This window comes from Phyllobates terribilis, unplaced genomic scaffold (genome assembly GCF_046119375.1).
Source record: "Phyllobates terribilis strain yellow unplaced genomic scaffold, ASM4611937v1 Scaffold_8__6_contigs__length_399053987, whole genome shotgun sequence".
Classification (NCBI taxonomy): domain Eukaryota; kingdom Metazoa; phylum Chordata; class Amphibia; order Anura; family Dendrobatidae; genus Phyllobates; species Phyllobates terribilis.
In genome coordinates this window covers 272,751,935-272,770,904 of record NW_027362768.1, presented here as the reverse complement: position 1 = coordinate 272,770,904, position 18,970 = coordinate 272,751,935, and the positions used below count along the sequence as shown (strand labels likewise).

The window sequence follows — 18,970 nt, the reverse complement described above, 5'->3', positions numbered from 1 at the left end:
AGAATGTACCTCCATAATATAAAAAGGAGTACATCTTTACAAAATCATGTTACCGCCTCAACGTGTTTCCCGCAGATGTTTAATGTAGAATAAATTGGTGTCACAAAGTATTAAATGATTCCCAGTTGCAGGGTCCCTGTTCGTAACCACGTACCCCGATAGCCGTATCCGGCGTGACAATTGGACTATTACATTTAAAAAGAAAAACGGATATATAAACAGTGTTTGTTCATGCATGCAGTCAACCACAGTTTTAATTGTGTCATTACTGTGTCCCAATTGCACTTTCTGGCCTTATCCTGTTGGTCTGGACATTGCAGTTCGTACACGGAAATCGGCCTAGAAGTGTGAAACAGTCAATGGTGGTCAAAGCTGTAAAATTGTAAGTAATGAGAGGATGTCTCTATTTTTTTCACTTAGATTTGGGCGTCACTCATATGATGACCACTCTATTCTTGCCCCTCTTCAGCAGTGCTGCAGGTTAGTCATACAAAAACTTACTATAAACATCAGACTTAGATTGTTTTCTTGTTGTCTGGACACCAGAAATGTGCTGCGGCTTTTAACTACTTTGTTTTAGTAATGCCTTTTGGACGTTTTTCATGCAGAAATTCTCCTGCAGATCTTTTAATCTGCAGCCTGCCACTTCCTGGTGTGAATTTGTAAGGAATCTGTTGCAGATTTTTCCTATTGCATTGAATGGGGAAGACTCAATCGTTTAAAATGATGCTGAGTCCTGAGGACACAATGATGGTATCGTAACTCCACACTGAATCGCATAAAACAATTCTAAAATATAAAATTTTATAAAATTATAAATGTCATAAAATATAGTGTATGCATAATATACAAGTAAGGTCAAGAGCCAACTGTAAAAGCCACACAAATATATACACATTCATACAGTATATATGTAGTAGAAAAATAATAATTTTATATATACACTGCTCAAAAAAATAAAGGGAACACTTAAACAACAGAATATAACTCCAAGTTCATCAGACTTCTGTGAAATCAAACTATCCACTTAGGAAGCAACATTGATTGACAATCAATTTCACATGCTGTTGTGCAAATGGAATAGACAATAGATGGAAATTATTGACAATTATCAAGACACCCTCAATAAAGGAGTGGTTCTGCAGGTGGGGACCACAGACCACATCTCAGTACCAATGCTTTCTGGCTGATGTTTCGGTGACTTTTGAATGTTGGTTGTGCTTTCACATTCATGGTAGCATGAGATGGACTCTACAACCCACAGAAGTTGCTCAGGTAGTGCAGCTCATCCAGGATGGCACATCAATGCGAGCTGTGGCAAGAAGGTTGGCTGTGTCTGTCAGCGTAGTGTCCAGAGGCTGGAGGCGCTACCAGGAGACAGGTCAGTACACCAAGAGACGTGGAGGGGGCCGTAGGAGGGCAACAACCCAACAGCAGGACCGCTAACTCCGCCTTTGTGCAAGGACGAACAGGAGGAGCACTCCCAGAGCCCTGCAAAATGACCTCTAGCAGGCCACAAATGTGCATGTGTCTGCACAAACGGTTAGAAACTGACTCCATGAGGGTAGTATGAGGGCCCGATGTCCACAGATGGGGGTTGTGCTCACAGCCCAACACCGTGCAGGATGCTTGGCATTTGCCACAGAACACCAGGATTGGCAAAGTCGTCACTGGCGCCCTGTGCTCATCACAGATGAAAGCAGGTTCACGCTGAGCACATGTGACAGACGTGACAGAGTCTGGAGACGCCGTGGAGAGCGATCTGCTGCCTGCAACATCCTCCAGCATGACCAGTTTGGCAGTGGGTCAGTAATGGTGTGGGGTGGCATTTCTTTGGAGGGCCGCACAGCCCTCCATGTGCTCGCCAAAGGTAGCCTGATTGCCATTAGGTACCGAGATGAGATCCTCAGACCCCTTGTGAGACCATATGCTGGTGCGGTTGGCCCTGGGTTCCTCCTAATGCAGGACAATGCCAGACCTCATGTGGCTGGAGTGTGTCAGTAGTTTCTGCAAGATGAAGGCATTGAAGCTATGGACTGGCCCGCCCGTTCCCCAGACCTGAATCCGATTGAGCACATCTGGGACATCATGTCTCGCTCCATCCACCAAAATCACGTTGCACCACAGACTGTCCAGGAGTTGGCGGATGCTTTAGTCCAGGTCTGGGAGGAGATCCCACAGGAGACCATCCGCAACCTCATCAGGAGCATGCCCAGGCGTTGTAGGGAGGTCATACAGGCACGTGGAGGCTGCACACAATACTGAGCCTCATTTTGACTTGTTTTGAGGACATTACATCAAAGCTGGATCAGCCTGTAGTGTGTTTCCACTTTAATTTTGGGGGTGACTCCAAATCCAGGCCTCCATTGGTTAATACATTTGATTTCCATTGATGTTTTTTGTGTGATTTTGTTGTCAGCACATTCAACTTTGTACAGAACAAAGTATTCAATGAGAATATTTCATTCATTCAGGTCTATGATGTGTTATTTGAGTGTTCCCTTTATTTTTTTGAGCAGTGTGTATATGCCAACATATTCTGCTGTACTTTCCAATTAATCAATAAGATGTTCAAACAATAATTACAGAGTAATACATATAATTCAACAGTTACAAGAGAAGTAAGGGTCCTACGCACAAGCTTACAATCTATAAGGAAATAGGGGGACACAGTAGGTAAAAAGTGCTTGTCATGTACGGTCCAGCCATCATTATAATAAATAGGGGTTTTCAGATAAAGCTGCATGAACCAGGTAACAGCCAGTATACAGTGGGTACGGAAAGTATTCAGACCCCTTTAAATGTTTCACTCTTTGTTTCATTGCAGCCATTTGGTAAACTCTAAAGTTCATTTTTTTTCTCATTAAACTACACTCTGCACCCCATCTTGACTGAAAAAAACAGAAATGTAGAAATTTTTGCAAATGTATTAAAAAAGAAAAACTGAAATCACATGGTCATAAGTATTCAGACCCTTTGCTCAGACACTCATATTTAAGTCACATGCTGTCCATTTCCTTGTGATCCTCCCTGAGCTGGTTTTACTCCTTCAATGGAGTCCAGCTGTGTTTAATTAAACTGATAGGACTTGATTTGAAAAGGCACACACCTGTCTACACTGTGTTCCAAATTATTATGCAAATAATATTTTCTCATATTTTCCCAAATTACCTATATGAATTGCAGTCATTGTAATTTTCCAGTCAAATAACTATTAGAGTACAATTGAAAGGTTTTTGTACAAACTGCCTATGATAACAGTATATTTTAAAAAAAATAAAAAACTCAAACTGCACTCAAAATGCATGTTCCAAATTATTATGCACAGCAGAGTTTTCAACCTTTTCATTTTAATAAAGAACAAAAAATGGTCATTTTTGAAATTATAAGCATTAGCAGGTTATTACAAACTGAAATCAAACAGTTTTCAACTCAAAACTTTATTCTAGGTGATGTTACATTTGCACATAGGACCGCTTGTTCGAAAGGAGCCTCTGAACTCTCTCGTCCATTGAATTTGGACCATCGAGATCATTTCATGCATGATAATGCCCCGTTTCATGCAGCACATAACACATCTGCATCTCTGGCTGCTGTGGGCATAAAAGGGGACAAACTTATGGTGTGACCCCCATGCTCCCCTGACCTCTACCCCATTGAGAACCTCTGGAGCATCATCAAAAGGAGTGTCTTTGATGGCGGGAGGCAGTTCACATCTAAGCAACAGCTCTGGGAGGGTATTTTGTCCTCATGCAAAACAATTGAAGCAGAAACCATCCAAAACCTGACAAATTCAATGGACGAGAGAGTTCAGAAGCTCCTTTCGAACAAGCGGTCCTATGTGCAAATGTAACATCACCTAGAATCAAGTTTTGAGTTGAAAACTGTTTGATTTCAGTTTGTAATAACCTGCTAATGCTTATAATTTCAAAAATGACCATTTTTTTGTTCTTTATTAAAATGAAAAGGTTGAAAACTCTGCTGTGCATAATAATTTGGAACATGCATTTTGAGTGCAGTTTGAGTTTTTTTATTTTTTAAAAAATATACTGTTGTCATAGGCAGTTTGTACAAAAACCTTTCAATTGTACTCTAATAGTTATTTGACTGGAAAATGACAATGACTGCAATTCATATAGGTAATTTGGGAAATCTGAGAAAATATTATTTGCATAATAATTTGGAACACAGTGTATATAAGACCTGATTAGTGTCTGATTGACACCTTGTCATCTCCAAAAGAGCTAGGTTTCAGCTAATCCCATTCACCCAATCTTCATTAGCATTCCCATTCATGTAATTTCTGGGGCAGCTGTGAGCTGCTATTTTTAGCCTAGGAAGGTGACATTAGGCAAACATGGACCCTGGCCATTAATAACAGCTCACAGCTGTTTCGTTAGCGGCTATGTCACCACGATCAGCACTCAGCAGCGCTTTGGAAGCAGCGTATTTTTGCTGCGTCCAAAATGCGGTGTTCTAATGCCGCACTTTTGTTGTCGGTACATGTGAATCCACCGCATATAAAGACACTTCAATTTGTCAAAATCTGCAAGCAATACTAGCGTGTTGGCTACAGAAATTGACATGTTGCGGGTGAGTTTGAGTACGTGGCCACGATCAGAAGCCGCTGCAAGTTTGACACTGCGTGTTTATACAGCGTTAAACCCGCAGCTTCTAGATGTTACAGCATAGTAGATGAGATCTCTAGAAATCCCATGTCCGCTATGCGTGCATCTGAGGCTGAAAATCACCCGTGGACACTGACATGCGGCACATCTTTCTGGACCGCAGCATGTCAAATTCTCTTGCGGAGTCGCTAGAGTCCGCAACATCAATTTGACCACTAGAATGTATTGAATGCGATAAATCCGCATGGTTCAGTGAACACATGCGGATTTACCTGTGTTCAATAGAATGCAACTCAAAAATATGCCTCATCCAAAGCGCTGCTACGTCCGTATCATGGGCACAGAGCCTAAAATTAAAAAAAAAAAAAAAAAAAAAAGGGGAACGGGCTGCCCCGTCTTTTTTTTTAACCAGCAGAGGGAAAGCCGACCGCTGGGGGCTGATATTAGTAGCCGGGGAAGAGACCATTAGCCAAAAATGTTCCCTGGCTATTAATATCAGCCCACAGCTGTTTGCTTAGCCTTTACTGGCTAGATTATGGGGGAACCCCAGAAAAAAATTGACGTAGGGTCTCCCTATAAAATTTAACCAGAAAAGGCTAAACAGACAGCTGCGGGCTGATATTAATAGCCAGGGAAGGGGCCCTGAATACTAGCCCCCTCCGCGGCTATTAATATCACCCCTCAGCAGTCTCAGAAATGGCGCATCCATAAGATGTGCCAAATCTTGCGCTTTGCCTCCGCTCTTCCCACTGCCCTGTAGCGGTGGCGAGTGGGGTAATGGGATTAGGGTTCACATCAGCCTTGTATCGGCGGCTGACATGAAGCCCAAGTTAGTAATGGAGGCCCCCATTACTAACCGTGTAGTAATGTTTATGATGCTTTTTCAATAAATACACGGCCAGAATAAAGTATTTTAATGAAATAAAAAAGACACGGTTTTAAAATTTTTTTTATTGTACTCAGTCCCTGAATCTTCTGTAAAAAAAAAATAGATTATTTTATTAACATATAATTAAAATCCAAATAAAATACCTAAAAGTGGGAAAGAAACTAGAACAGACAAAAAAAACCTACAGAATGGTAGATAGAGATAAATAAATCATTAATAATTGATAATTATATGACCTGGCAGATGAGGAAACCCCGACGCGCATGTTTCACGGCTTGCTTCTTGGGGGGTGAGTATGTATGATACTCTATCTCTATCTACCATTCTCTGATCACTGTTATTATTTTTTTATCTAATGATTCTCTATATATGTGGCTTTAAAGGAGGTGCCTGCATTTGTTGCACTATTAATTGCACCTTATATAAATTGTAGCCCAATTTGCACATTTGCTTACATGCACTTTATGTGATTTTTTTTCTGCACTTGCAGTATCTGTGGCCTTAAGGAGGTGCCTGCATCTTTTGTACTACTAATTTGCACCTTATATAGGTAGCTGACTTGCACTTTAGCTTCCAGCACTTTATGTGACATATTTATTTTGATAAACTACACAGTAATTTTTCTTTTCTAAGAATTTGATTTATCTGATTTAATATAATTATGATTCAGTGATTATTGTGATTTAGAGCACTTGCTCCCTCTGGTGGACATATTATGAAATGACTGGCTTTTGTAGTTTTTTTTGTCTGTTCTAGTTTCTTTCTTTTCTTTTATTTGTATTTTAATTATATGATAATAAAATAATCTCTTTTATTCAACTGGCGCAAATCTTCCGATTGTTTGTAGGTTTAATATTTAATATATGGAAGTGCTTTTGAAATTTTGGGGCTAAATTTTTATGGGGGATTTATTCTTCTGTAAAAAAAGTAAAATAAAAAACAATCATATCCCTTACCTGTCCGCCGTCACGACGTAGTCCACGATTCCGTCACGATTACCCCTCGGCGATCCGGGTCGCTTCTATAGCGGTGACATCGGCAATCACTGATGTCATTGCTGTAGAAGACAGTATTGTATACTGACAAGAGTGTAAAATCACTCTTGTAAGTGTACATGCTGCTGCAGGAATGAGGTCACTGGGGTTCATCAGCTGAAGATCAGCTGATCAGCCCCGGTGACCTCAGCACCAGCACTGGTGAGAACATTCTTCAGAATATTCCCACGCAGCACCGATGCCATAAAGTGAGGTCATGTGAGCTCTCAGCTGATCTTCAGCTGAGAGCTCACGTGACCATCATGTGCCTGCAGGTCCTGGCAGCGCAGTACACTGCTGGGAGCGAGCGTGCTCCCAGCAGTGTACCGCCGGCCGCCAGGAGGATGACATCGACGGACAGGTGAGAAGTGTTTTATTTTATCTTTTACTTTTTTTTTTTTCCACCACGTGGTACCCGACTCGGCTGAGGAGACTACTGCTCCCCTCAGCTGCGCTGCTCTCGCTGTTATCAGCAGGAGCGGCGGTCGGATGAGGGGAATAGTACTCCTCCTCTGGGTACCACCAGCAGCGTTTCACCGCCCATTGGCTTTAACTGAATCGCAGCAAATCCGCAGGTATAAATATTATACCTGCGGATTTGCTGCAGTTCAATTAAAGTCAGTGGGTGGGAAACGCTGCGCACAATTGACATGCTGCGTTTTTTTCCACAATGGTAATCCTGAGAGGAAATTTCCGCATCATGTGCACAGCACATCAGAATTACCACTGCAATAGCTGGCAGACTCATTACCAAGTGTTTTAGCTGCGTTTAAGCAGCGAAAATCTGCCGGAAAAAAGGAATCAAAAACGCTACATGTGCACTTAACCTTAGAGACAGTGGACAGACAGTCCCTGGCATTTTGTATTAAGGTGAGTGTGATGTCAGGAGAAGATGTGTATAACTGGGTGTTATCAGCATGGAGATGGTATTGGAAACCAAATCTACTGATGGTTTGTCCAATAGGGGCAATGTATAGAGTGAAGAGGAGGGGGTCTAGGTCTGAACCTTGAGGAACTCCAATAGTAAGGGGAAGAGGTGAGGAAGAAGAGCTGGCAAATGATACACCGACGGAGTGGTCAGTAAGGTAGGAAGAGAATCAAGAGAGGATGGTGTCTTTGAGGCTGATAGAGCTGGTGATTCACAGTGTCAAATGCTGCAGAGAGATCCATGAGAATCAGTAGGGAATAGTGGCCATTAGATTTAGCTGTTAGTAGATTGATAGGGAAGGGGGAGCATTAGTCGATCCCAACTGACATCTAAAGACAACAAGGTAGACAGACACTGGGGAACGTAGCTTAGCTTTAGCCGACCTCAAAGAGCTAACTCCAAGCGTCCTCCTAGCACCACAGAGGAACATTGCAGTCTGAGAGCTCCAATCACTCACAAGGAAACATGGGAATATCACCGGCCCCTCCCTGCTGCAAAGTGAAACTATTTAAACACACAGGCCAGGGTGTCAATTAGCAGGTGGGAGTTAGCCTCTTCCTAGAGTGAAACAGCTAAGAAGGTGTCTGTTAGGCTATGTGCCCACGATGCAGAAATGCTGCATATTTTTTACGCTTCTCCCTGGCAGGAAAAACGCATGCGGTTTTTACATGCGTTTTTCCCGCCAGGTAGAAGCGTTTGTTAAGCGTTTTTGCATGCATTTCCACATGCGGGTTATCAAGCGCTTTTCCAAGCGATTTTAGCATCACTTGGAAAAGTGCTTGACAACTTGTTCACACTATATAAATCCATGCAACCGGCATAGATTTATAGTAGTGTGACCAAGTTTTTTTTTTAACTAAGAATAAGAATGGTAAAAAATAAAAAAAGATTATACTCACCTTCCGGAGTCCTCCTGGTGTTATCTCCGCCGCGTCCGGTCTCTTGCACTGCTCGTGGTGGTGTGAAGGACCTGCGGTGACGTCATTCAGTCATGTATCAGGTCACATGATTCAATGACGTCATGGCAGGTCCTTCACAACAGCACGAGCAGTGCAAGAGACCGGACGGAGCAGAGAAAACACAGGGAGGACATCGGAAGGTAAATATAATCTTTATTTTTTATTTAAAAATTTTTTTTTACAGTTTCTATGGTACCCAGGTCTAGATGAGAGTCTCTTCTCGTCCAGACCTGGATACCATCCGCACATTGAACCGTGTGATATCCGCTTATCCACATGTAGTGATGCGGATGTCACGCGGTCCAATGCAAGTCAATGGCGGCGATTACGCTGCGTGTCCGCAAAATTAATGGACATGCTGCGGATTTTTGAGCGCAGCATAAATGCGGAAAAATCCGCATGGGCATTGACATTGCGGCTTGTCATTGGAGACGGATTACCAAGCGTTTCCCAAGCGTTGACGCTGCGTAAATTCCGCAGCATAAACGCTTGGAAAATGCTTCATGGGCACGCAGCCTAATGCCAAACTAAGAGAGCTTCTGCAATCAACTGCAGGGCGACTGTCTGTCACTTCTGACACACCCATGACAGTGGTTCAGTGATTTGGGAGCATTTCGTGTGCAGTATGGTGGTAGTGGATGGTTTGGAGTGTTTCAGAAATTTGAGTAGAGCATGAAAGCTGTACATGGGAGAAGGGAGGAGTGAGGGACTGATGTGGAGAGCGTGCACAAAATGTGTAAAAGGCAATAGATTTGAAGGAAATCAGTAGCTAGAACATAGATGAAGCAAATAGATACAGAATTGCATTATGTAGCACAATTAAGCAAGAAGCATGTTTGTTAGAATATCTTACATAGCTTACTTGTCTCCTGCCCAACTGCCATGTTTAATTGTGCATACGCTTCAACAATACTGCACTTAGACACATATTGTACATGTGCTTTCCCTATGCCAGATATTAATATATAGGGAAGTGTCTACTAAGATCTAGGTCCAATTTAACTCCAACAAGAATTCAAACAAGAAAAGGAACAACACTCTTCTGTTCCTCATAGATCCAGTGCTGATGCTTCTGTGGGGAGGTTCACTGGAGCATAAGGGATGGATATTTAAGGAAAAAGAGGTAAATATGGTTTACACTAGAGTCCAAAGTGAGCTCTTTTTCATACCTGCTGTGCCAAGACGACATGCTCGGCTCTCCCGGAGGCAGACTCAGAACACACGTTCTCAGGTTACCTTCCTGCTGGTTTATTATATGGCATAAACTCATGCAGGGTTCCACAGGAAAAATAAACAAGACCCCTCTGGGTTAAACGGGAAAACAAAACAAAATATAGCTCAGTCCATAGGTGAGCGGGTTACGCCCGCTCTCGGTAGCACAAACTGCACAGGCAAAGTCCTTGTAAAAAGCTCTGCAGCTTCCACAACACTGTCTGGAGACTTCACTCTCCAGACCACACTCCAGAGAAAAAAAAAAGGGACTGAGCTTTTACACATTGCTCAGCCACACCCTGAGGGGAGGTAGGGGGAATGGCGTCCCGCCCTCTTTGCCATTCCCATTAAACCGCACGCACTTTAAGGGTATGTGCCCACAATGCAGAAATGAAGCAGAAAATTTCTGCAACGTTTCTGCATGCTCTTGGCAGTCAAAGACGCTTGTATTTTGCATGCGTTTTTTTACGCGTTTTTACATGCGGATTTGACTTGCGTTTTTCAGATGCATTGGGACTTCAAATCCGCATGCAGAAACGCACAAATAATGGACATGCTGCGGATTTTTCCGCAGGGAAAATCCGCAGCGGAAAATTCCACAGCATGGGCACAGAACATGCAGATTTTCATTGGGGATCATGGGGCACGGATTGCCAAGCATTTTAAAAGCGTTTCTGCTGTGGAAATTCCGCATCAAAAACGCTTAAAAAACGCATAGTGGGCACTCAGCCTAACAGAGTAAACCCACCAGCATATAACATGCTGGCAGAAATAAAGTAGGTCTTAGTTCACACAAGAGAGCATCCTGAGTGACACATACCTCCCCTCACACATAAAACCAGTGACACCGTCACACTGCTTTAAGGATTTTACAAAATAATCTGTTTGAAACAACTCCCAACACTGGTTTTAATGACTAAAACTTGGGGGAAAAAACGAAACAATTGATGGATACACCCCAGTCACTTCTATTTGGCAAAATCCAAAATTAACAGAGATGTTTAGATTGGAGAGATTCAGCCGATGGAAAAAAAAGCTGGAATCTTTTTTATCGCCCAACTCCAGACTAATGGGGTTTTAAAGCTTTCAAAAGTTAAGAAATGAATTCCTTTTCCCAGCCAAATACTTTTTCCAGTATCTTTAGCTATGCCATGCCTGGTTTAAGAAAGATGCTCAGAATTAATAACTATTTAGTCTTCCCTCTGGTCTAAAATCAAAATTGTATAGCAGGAGCCTTTTCCAGGCTATATTAATTATTCCTTTCTCAATTTGTATCCAAACACCAGTTAAAAATTAAAGAGAAGTGGGAGCAGGTTATCGGGGTAAAGGACCCTGACCAATGGGAAGACATAATCTCCTCGCTCCCTCAGTTGTCCAGCAGTGAGGCCCAGAGACTGTCACAATTGTATTTACTTCATTGGGTGTAAAGAACTCCCAAATTCCTGTATAAAATAGGGGGAGACCAGATGACTTGTGCCCAAGATACGGGATTGGTCCTGCCGATATTATACACATTGTAACATACCTGGCGGCGTCCTTGCATAGTGGTCCATCTCCCACTGTGCAAGAGCGCTCTTGATCTCCAGTCCAGTCTGCTAGCCTGGCTTCCCTCCATGCTGTCTGCTTGCCTCTGCTGCTTAAGGGCGGCGCCCGATCACTTCCTGTTTCTTGTACCTGCTGCGGGCACACCCCTTGTGCGTCATTAGCCTATTGCTGTCTGTCACCTGGTATTTAACCCAGCTGCTCCAATGAATCCCTGCCTGAGCATTGTGTTTCATTCAGTGTGCTCTTTCACTCTGAATGTGCCAGGTCCCTTTCTGTGTTTGCTTGCTTGCCTTTCCTGGAGGCTGTATTTCCAGGCCTGTCTGAACACGCTCCTTGCCTGTTCTTCCGCCTTCTAGGGGCCGCATACCTAGACCCACTCCTGTATCTTGTCTGTCCTGTCTGAACACGCTCCTAGCCTGTTGCTCCCGCCTTCTAGGGGCTGCATACCTAGACCCACTCCTGTATCTTGCTACTGTGTCTGTTCTTGTCTGTATTCTCTTCTAGCCTGTTTCCTGTGTTTCTCTATGTCCGTACCTTTCCTTTTTCTGCAGAGTCTGAACTCGTACCTAACTCCTGCTCGTTGTCACTGTACTTCCGTTTGTGAGTTTGTGGTCCACTCGCTACTTCACTGCAAGTACCCTGTGGGTATCTGGTTCTGCCTTTCCCTTCCTGCCTGTTCCATGTGCACAGAGCCCTGTCCCCCCTGCTCTGCCTTGCTCGCCGCTCCGGCGGTCCTGGTCCGCTCTGACCCTTTGCTCGCCGCTCTGGCAGTCTCGCTCCGCTCTGACCCTTTGCTCCCTGCTCCGGAAGTCTCGCTCCGCTCTGAACCTTTGCTCCCTGCTCCGGCAGTCTCGTTCCGCTCTGACCCTTTGCTCCCTGCTCCAGCAGTCTCGCTCCGCTCTGACCCTTTGCTCCCTGCTCCGGCAGTCTCGCTCCGCTCTGACCCTTTGCTCCCTGCTCCGGCAGTCTCGCTCCGCTCTGACCCTTTGCTCCCTGCTCCGGCAGTCTCGCTCCGCTCTGACCCTTTGCTCCCTGCTCCGGCAGTCCCGCTCCGCTCTGACCCTTTGCTCCCTGCTCCGGCAGTCCCGCTCCGCTCTGACCCTTTGCTCCCTGCTCCGGCAGTCCCGCTCCGCTCTGACCCTTTGCTCCCTGCTCCGGCAGTCTCGCTCCGCTCTGACCCTTTGCTCCCTGCTCCGGCAGTCTCGCTCCGCTCTGACCCTTTGCTCCCTGCTCCGGCAGTCTCGCTCCGCTCTGACCCTTTGCTCCCTGCTCCGGCAGTCTCGCTCCGCTCTGACCCTTTGCTCCCTGCTCCGGCAGTCTCGCTCCGCTCTGACCCTTTGCTCCCTGTTCCGGCAGTCTCGCTCCGCTCTGACCCTTTGCTCCCTGCTCCGGCAGTCTCGCTCCGCTCTGACCCTTTGCTCCCTGCTCCGGCAGTCTCGCTCCGCTCTGACCCTTTGCTCCCTGCTCCGGCAGTCTCGCTCCGCTCTGACCCTTTGCTCCCTGCTCCGGCAGTCTCGCTCCGCTCTGACCCTTTGCTCACCGCTCCAGGCGGCCTCGTCCTGCTCTACTCTCGCTCACCGCTCCAGGCGGCCTCGTCCTGCTCTACTCTCGCTCACCGCTCCAGGCGGCCTCGTCCTGCTCTACTCTCGCTCACCGCTCCAGGCGGCCTCGTCCTGCTCTACTCTCGCTCACCGCTCCAGGCGGCCTCGTCCTGCTCTACTCTCGCTCACCGCTCCAGGCGGCCTCGTCCTGCTCTACTCTCGCTCACCGCTCCAGGCGGCCTCGTCCTGCTCTACTCTCGCTCACCGCTCCAGGCGGCCTCGTCCTGCTCTACTCTCGCTCACCGCTCCAGGCGGCCTCGTCCTGCTCTACTCTCGCTCACCGCTCCAGGCGGCCTCGTCCTGCTCTACTCTCGCTCACCGCTCCAGGCGGCCTCGTCCTGCTCTACTCTCGCTCACCGCTCCAGGCGGCCTCGTCCTGCTCTACTCTCGCTCACCGCTCCAGGCGGCTTCGTCCTGCTCTACTCTCGCTCACCGCTCCAGGCGGCCTCGTCCTGCTCTACTCTCGCTCACCGCTCCAGGCGGCCTCGTCCTGCTCTACTCTCGCTCACCGCTCCAGGCGGCCTCGTCCTGCTCTACTCTCGCTCACCGCTCTAGGCGGCCTCGTCTTGCCCTGCTCTCGCTCACCTCTCTGGGCGGTCTCACTCTGCTGTGTTTGTCCGCCACATCTGTGGTTCTGTTCCTGAGTCCCAATGTGTACTGGGTCCTATCCCGCCTGTGTTCCAACCTGCTAGTGCCTCCATGTCTGCACTATAGCCGTGCTTGCCTGTACCCCCCTGCCTGCATACCCGCCTGCCCGCATACCAGTCGTGCCTGCCTATACCCACCAGTCTGTGTGCCAGCCTAACCTGTCTGTTCCTGTATTCCCCTGTGTGGGTCAACAGCCGTGTCCGGGGTCTGTCCTGGAGTAGCACCTGGTCCGTCTGCTCGGTTCCTCCTTGGTGCACTGGCGTCGTAGGCCGTCGTGCGACCCTGGTCGGATCGGGTGAATACCTAGTTACGCCCCTCCAGGCATTCACTCTCCGGCACGGTCCAGTGGAATCACACGCACACGCCGCTCAGCCCGGGCGTCTGTATTACACACATTTTCTAATGGGTATGTGGTTCAATTGGGAATTTCTGGAATCAAACTCCATAAATAATGTGTTTACGCTTAAGATCCCTAGACAACCAGTAGTATGCATCCTGGGTTTTGTTGATGAGGTAACGGAAGACGAAAATGTAAGGGTGGCACTTAAAAGGACTTTATATCAAATTAGGAAAATCATAGCGGTGCACTAGCTGGACGGGACACCATCAAGACATAGGGAATTTATTGAATATGAATGTGAGATGTTTAATATTGTCTTATAAGATCAGCTCCTGATATAATAAGAAACAAAAGGACTCTTAGACGTAACAGTTTTCTCTTTGACGGATGTTTATTTCCATGTAACAACACTTTCTCTATTAGTAATTTTCAAGGATAGTCCGCTATGTATTGTTGGGATTTATAATGTTCAAAGATGGCTTAGGAGAGGGGTGTGTAAGGGTCTTACTGTTTGTGGTTATTGTATTAAAAAAAAAACCTTAAATAAAAACTTTATCTGATAAAAAAAAAACAAGTTTTGGTGCCACCATTCACTAACCAGACAATATTCTCCTCTGCACGTCCTCTCCATCTTTGGAATAATAGTTTAATAGTTTTTTTTGCATTTTTATTTTCAGGACTGATTGATTTGTAATATTAATGCATTTACATTTCTTCTTTCTAGGATTAAGAAGTCTACATTGCAACGACTTGAGCTGCTCTATACAGAACCATATCGCTTGAGTGATGTCATGCGGGAATCTCTTTCCATGGATCCTCTCGCCCCCATTCTATCAGAGCCACATCTTTTAGCCCTTGATCGTAGACTTGCCATTATTCTACATGCTGTGAGAGAGTGTTTTGAAAAACAGGGCAAACATCGAGTGGCCTATGATGACCTGGCCATGCTCTACAAGAAAAGAAAATTATGAATATGGCATTATTTTTTAAAAAACTACTGAACTAACTAAAAACAGCTTAACTCCTTAGTGATGGAGCCAATTCCTTCCTTAAAGACCCCCATTTTTCAATTCTGCCCAGTGTCAATTTGTGTGGCAATAACTCGGGAATGATTCTACACATCCCAGTGATTCTGAAATATGTATTTTATATTAGTGGTAAATTTTGGTCAATATATTTTGTGGTTATTTATGAAATTATCTGAAAAAAAAAACTTGCATTTTTCAAACATTTAATTTTAATACCCTTAAACCAGATAGCCAAATCGCACAACAAAGTTAATAAATAACATTTACCATATGTATACTTTTTGTCAGAATCTTTTTTTTCAGTTCATATTTTTACTTCTATTTTTAATTAGACCCATTGTCTTGCATTGAATCGCAGCAAACCTGCAGGTATAATATCTATAGCTGCGGATTTGCTGTGTTTCAATGAAAGTCAGTGAGCGCAATATCACGCCAGAAACGCGCTGCGGGTGGTACCCGGGTCGGGAGAGGAGGCTATTACTCCTCTCATCCCACCGCCGCTCTGGCTGATAACAGCGAGAGCGGCGTGGATGGGAGGAGCAGTAGTTGGCTCTTTCCGGCCCGCGGTAAAAAAAAAAAAAAAAGAATAAAAAAAGTAAAAATAAAATAAACCTCTATACTGACCTGTCCGGCGGCCCCCGGTGTCCTCCTGGATCCCAGCGGCGATGTCCTCAGCCCGACGGCCAGCCGGGCTGAAAACATCGCCGTAATCTAGCCAGTAAAGGCTAAACAAACAGCTGTGGGCTGATATTACTAGCCCGGGAACATTGTTGGCTAATGGCCCCTTCCCTGGCTACTAATATCAGCCTCCAGCGGTCGGCTTTCCCTCCGCTGGTTATAAAAATGACGCTGGAGCCCATGCCATTTTTTTTTTTTTTTTAATTTTAGGCTCTGTGCCCATAATTCAGACAGAGCAGCGCTTTGGACGCAATTTTTTTCTGCGTCCAAAACGTTGCATTGTATGGAACACAGGTAAATCCAGATGTGTTCACTGAACCATGCGGATTTACCGTATTCAATACTTTCTAGTGGTCAAATTTCAGTTGCGGAGATGAGCGACTCCGCAAGAGAATTTGACATGCCACGGTCCTGAAAGACACGCCGCATGTCAGTGTCCACGGGCAGTGGCGTACCGCCAATGGCGGCAGACCAAGCCACTGCTATGGGGCCCGTGGCCGGAGGGGGCCCGTGAGGGCCCCAAGCAGCGTGGGAAAATGGAGGATAGGTGAGTAGGAGGTTGCGGCAGCAGAGGAGCGGGTTGCGGCAGTGGAGGAGCGGGGCACACGCTGTAGCCGCTGCTGCAACTATCACGTGTGCCCGCTGCTAAAGGGACATGAATATTCCCTCTTCTCCACTCCCATGGGCGTAGAGAAGACAGAATATTCATTCTCTTTAGTAGCGGGCACGGAGGAGCGCTGAGCACCGGCTCCTGCTGTCAGTGCCCGCCGCTAAAGAGAAAGCATATTCACGCTTCTCCACGCCCATAGTCCCGGCGTGGAGAGGAGTGAATGTGCCAGCAGCAGTTCACCTCGGCTTCTGAGAGCGCGCGCTGCTCAGATGCCGACATGAGCTGCTGCAGACAGGACTCAGCGCTGGAGCAGAGGTGAGGAAGGAAGGTGAGTATAAGTGTTTATTGTTTTATGTGCAGTGATTTGGGGGATGGGGGGGCCACACATACCAGGATACTTGGATTGAGGAGGCCACACATACCAGGAAAGGGGGAATAAGGAGGCCACACTTACCAGGGATTAGGGGATTGAGGAGGCCACACTTACCAGGGATTAGGGGATTGAGGAGGCCACACTTACCAGGGATTTGGGGATTGAGGAGGCCACACTTACCAGGGATTTGGGGATTGAGGAGGCCACACTTACCAGGGATTTGGGGATTGAGGAGGCCACACAGACCAGGATTGGGGGGTTGAGGAGGCCACACAGACCAGGATTGGGGGGTTGAGGAGGCCACACAGACCAGGATTGGGGGGTTGAGGATGCCACACATACCAGGATTGGGGGATTGAGGAGGCCACACATACCAGGATTGGGGGATTGAGGAGGCCACACATACCAGGATTGGGGGATTGAGGAGGCCACACATACCAAGATTGGGGGATTGAGGAGGCCACACATACCAGAATTGGGGGATTGAAGAGGCCACACATACCAGAATTTGGGGATTGAAGAGGCCACACATACCTGGATTTGGGGATTGAGGAGGCCACACATACCTGGATTTGGGGATTGAGGAGGCCACACATACCTGGATTTGGGGATTGAGGAGGCCACACTTACCAGGACTGGGGGATTTAGGCCACACATACCAGGGATTGAGGGATCGAGGGGGCCACACATACCAGGGATTGTGGGATTGAGGGGGCCACACATACGAGGATGGGGAAATTTACCAGTAGCTGCTGCATTTTCCACCCTAGGCTTATACTCAAGTCAATAGGTTTTCCCATTTTTATGTGGTAAAATTAGGGGCCTCGGCTTATATTCGGGTCGGCTTATTTAAAATATACGGTATTTTAAAATCAGTGAGTACGTGGTGCCCATAATACTGCAGGACAGTGGCGTGCATTATACTATATGGGGGCTGCATTTTACCCTATGGGGTGTGTAATATACTGTATGGAGGACTATGGGGAGTGCATTATATTCTATGGAGGACCATGGGAAGTTCATTATACTATATGAAGGATTATGGGGGGCGCATTATACTATATGGAGGTTTATGGGGGGAGCATTATACTATATGGAGGATTATGGGGGCGCATTATACTATATGGAAGATTATTGGTGGTGCATTATACTATATGGAAGGCTATGTGGGGCCATTATAATATTTTGAGGGCTATGTGGGGGGCCATTATACTGCATGAAAGCAATTATACAGTGTGAATGTTTGTGTGGGGTCATTATACTGTTTGGAGGGCTGTGTGGGGGCCATTATACTGTTTGGAGGGCTGTGTGGGGCCATGAGAGTGTATGGAGGGCTCTGTGGGGTTCACAGTTGGGGGATTATACTGTGTTAGGGTCACCATACTTTGCCGTGGGAGTTGAAGTGGGGTACAATAGGGTCATTATACTGTGCATGTGGAGGAATGCACCATAGGGGTATCATACTGTTTGGGGGCACTTTTGTTGGCATCATACTTTATGGGGGCAATGAAGGAGGAATCTACGACTTCAGAAGGAGGTAAATTACTATGTAAAGGCTGAAAGTTATGAGATCTGCTCTTCTGTGACACAGACAAATATTTATTTTTTGTAGGGGGGGGGCCCAATTAGAGCTTCTGCTATGGGGCCCCATGACTTCTATGTACGCCCCTGTCCACGGGTGATTCGCAGCCTCTGATGCACGCATAGTGGACATGGGATTTCTAGAGATCCCATCCACTATACTGTAACATCTGGACGCTGCGGGTATGATGCTGTATAAACATGCAGCGTCAAACCTGCAGCGGCTCCTGACTGTGGCCACGTACTCAAACTCACCCGCAGCATGTCAATTTCTGTAGCGGACACGACAGTATCCGCTGCAGATTTTGACCAATCTAAGTATCATTATGCAGTGGATTCACATGTACCTACAACAGTGTGGCATTAGAACACCGCGTTTTGGACGCAACAAAAATACGTTGTGTCCAAAGTGCTGCTGAGTGCTGATCGGGGGGACATAGCGGCTAAGGAACTAGCTGTGAGATGTTAATTATGGCCAGGGACCATGTTTGCCTAATGGCAACTTCCCAGGCTAAAATTAGCAGCTCATAGCAGCCGCATAAATTACATGAATGGGAATGCTAATGAAGATTGAGTGAATGGGATTAGCTGACACCTAGCTCTTTTGTTTGGTGATTACAAGGTGTCAATCAGACCTTTTCATGACCAATCTTAACTAAAGTAAAGAGTTAAATAAACACAGACACAATGTAAACATTTTATTTGAAATAAAACAGACTCATTCTTTAATTATTTAAATGAACCAATATACTCACCCCAGTTCTTATGGTAATCCAAGGGGTTAAGAAATGTCCCACCAAATAACTTTATTCAGCTCCAAAAAGCATTCATTGATGTACAAAAATGCTTAAAAAAACGCATGTAAAAAACGCATCAAAACCACATGTAAAATCCGCATGCGTTATTTCTGCTAGGG

General features: G+C 45.9%; 1 protein-coding gene across 4 annotated transcripts in view; it reads left to right on the top strand.

Annotated features, from left to right (window-relative positions):
• LOC141157234 (extracellular serine/threonine protein kinase FAM20C-like) overlaps positions 1 to 15,087 on the top strand; it is a 96,573-nt gene extending 81,486 nt beyond the window's left edge. For 3 of the 4 annotated variants that reach the window (XM_073644247.1, XM_073644246.1, XM_073644244.1), the window contains 2 exons: positions 421 to 480; positions 14,509 to 15,087. In XM_073644247.1, the coding sequence (XP_073500348.1) occupies positions 421 to 480; positions 14,509 to 14,755 (307 nt within the window). In that variant the 3' untranslated portion in view covers positions 14,756 to 15,087. The remainder of the gene's footprint in view (positions 1 to 420; positions 481 to 14,508) is intronic. The other variant, XM_073644245.1, reaches the window with a different exon arrangement.
• Positions 15,088 to 18,970: the final 3,883 nt, after the last annotated feature.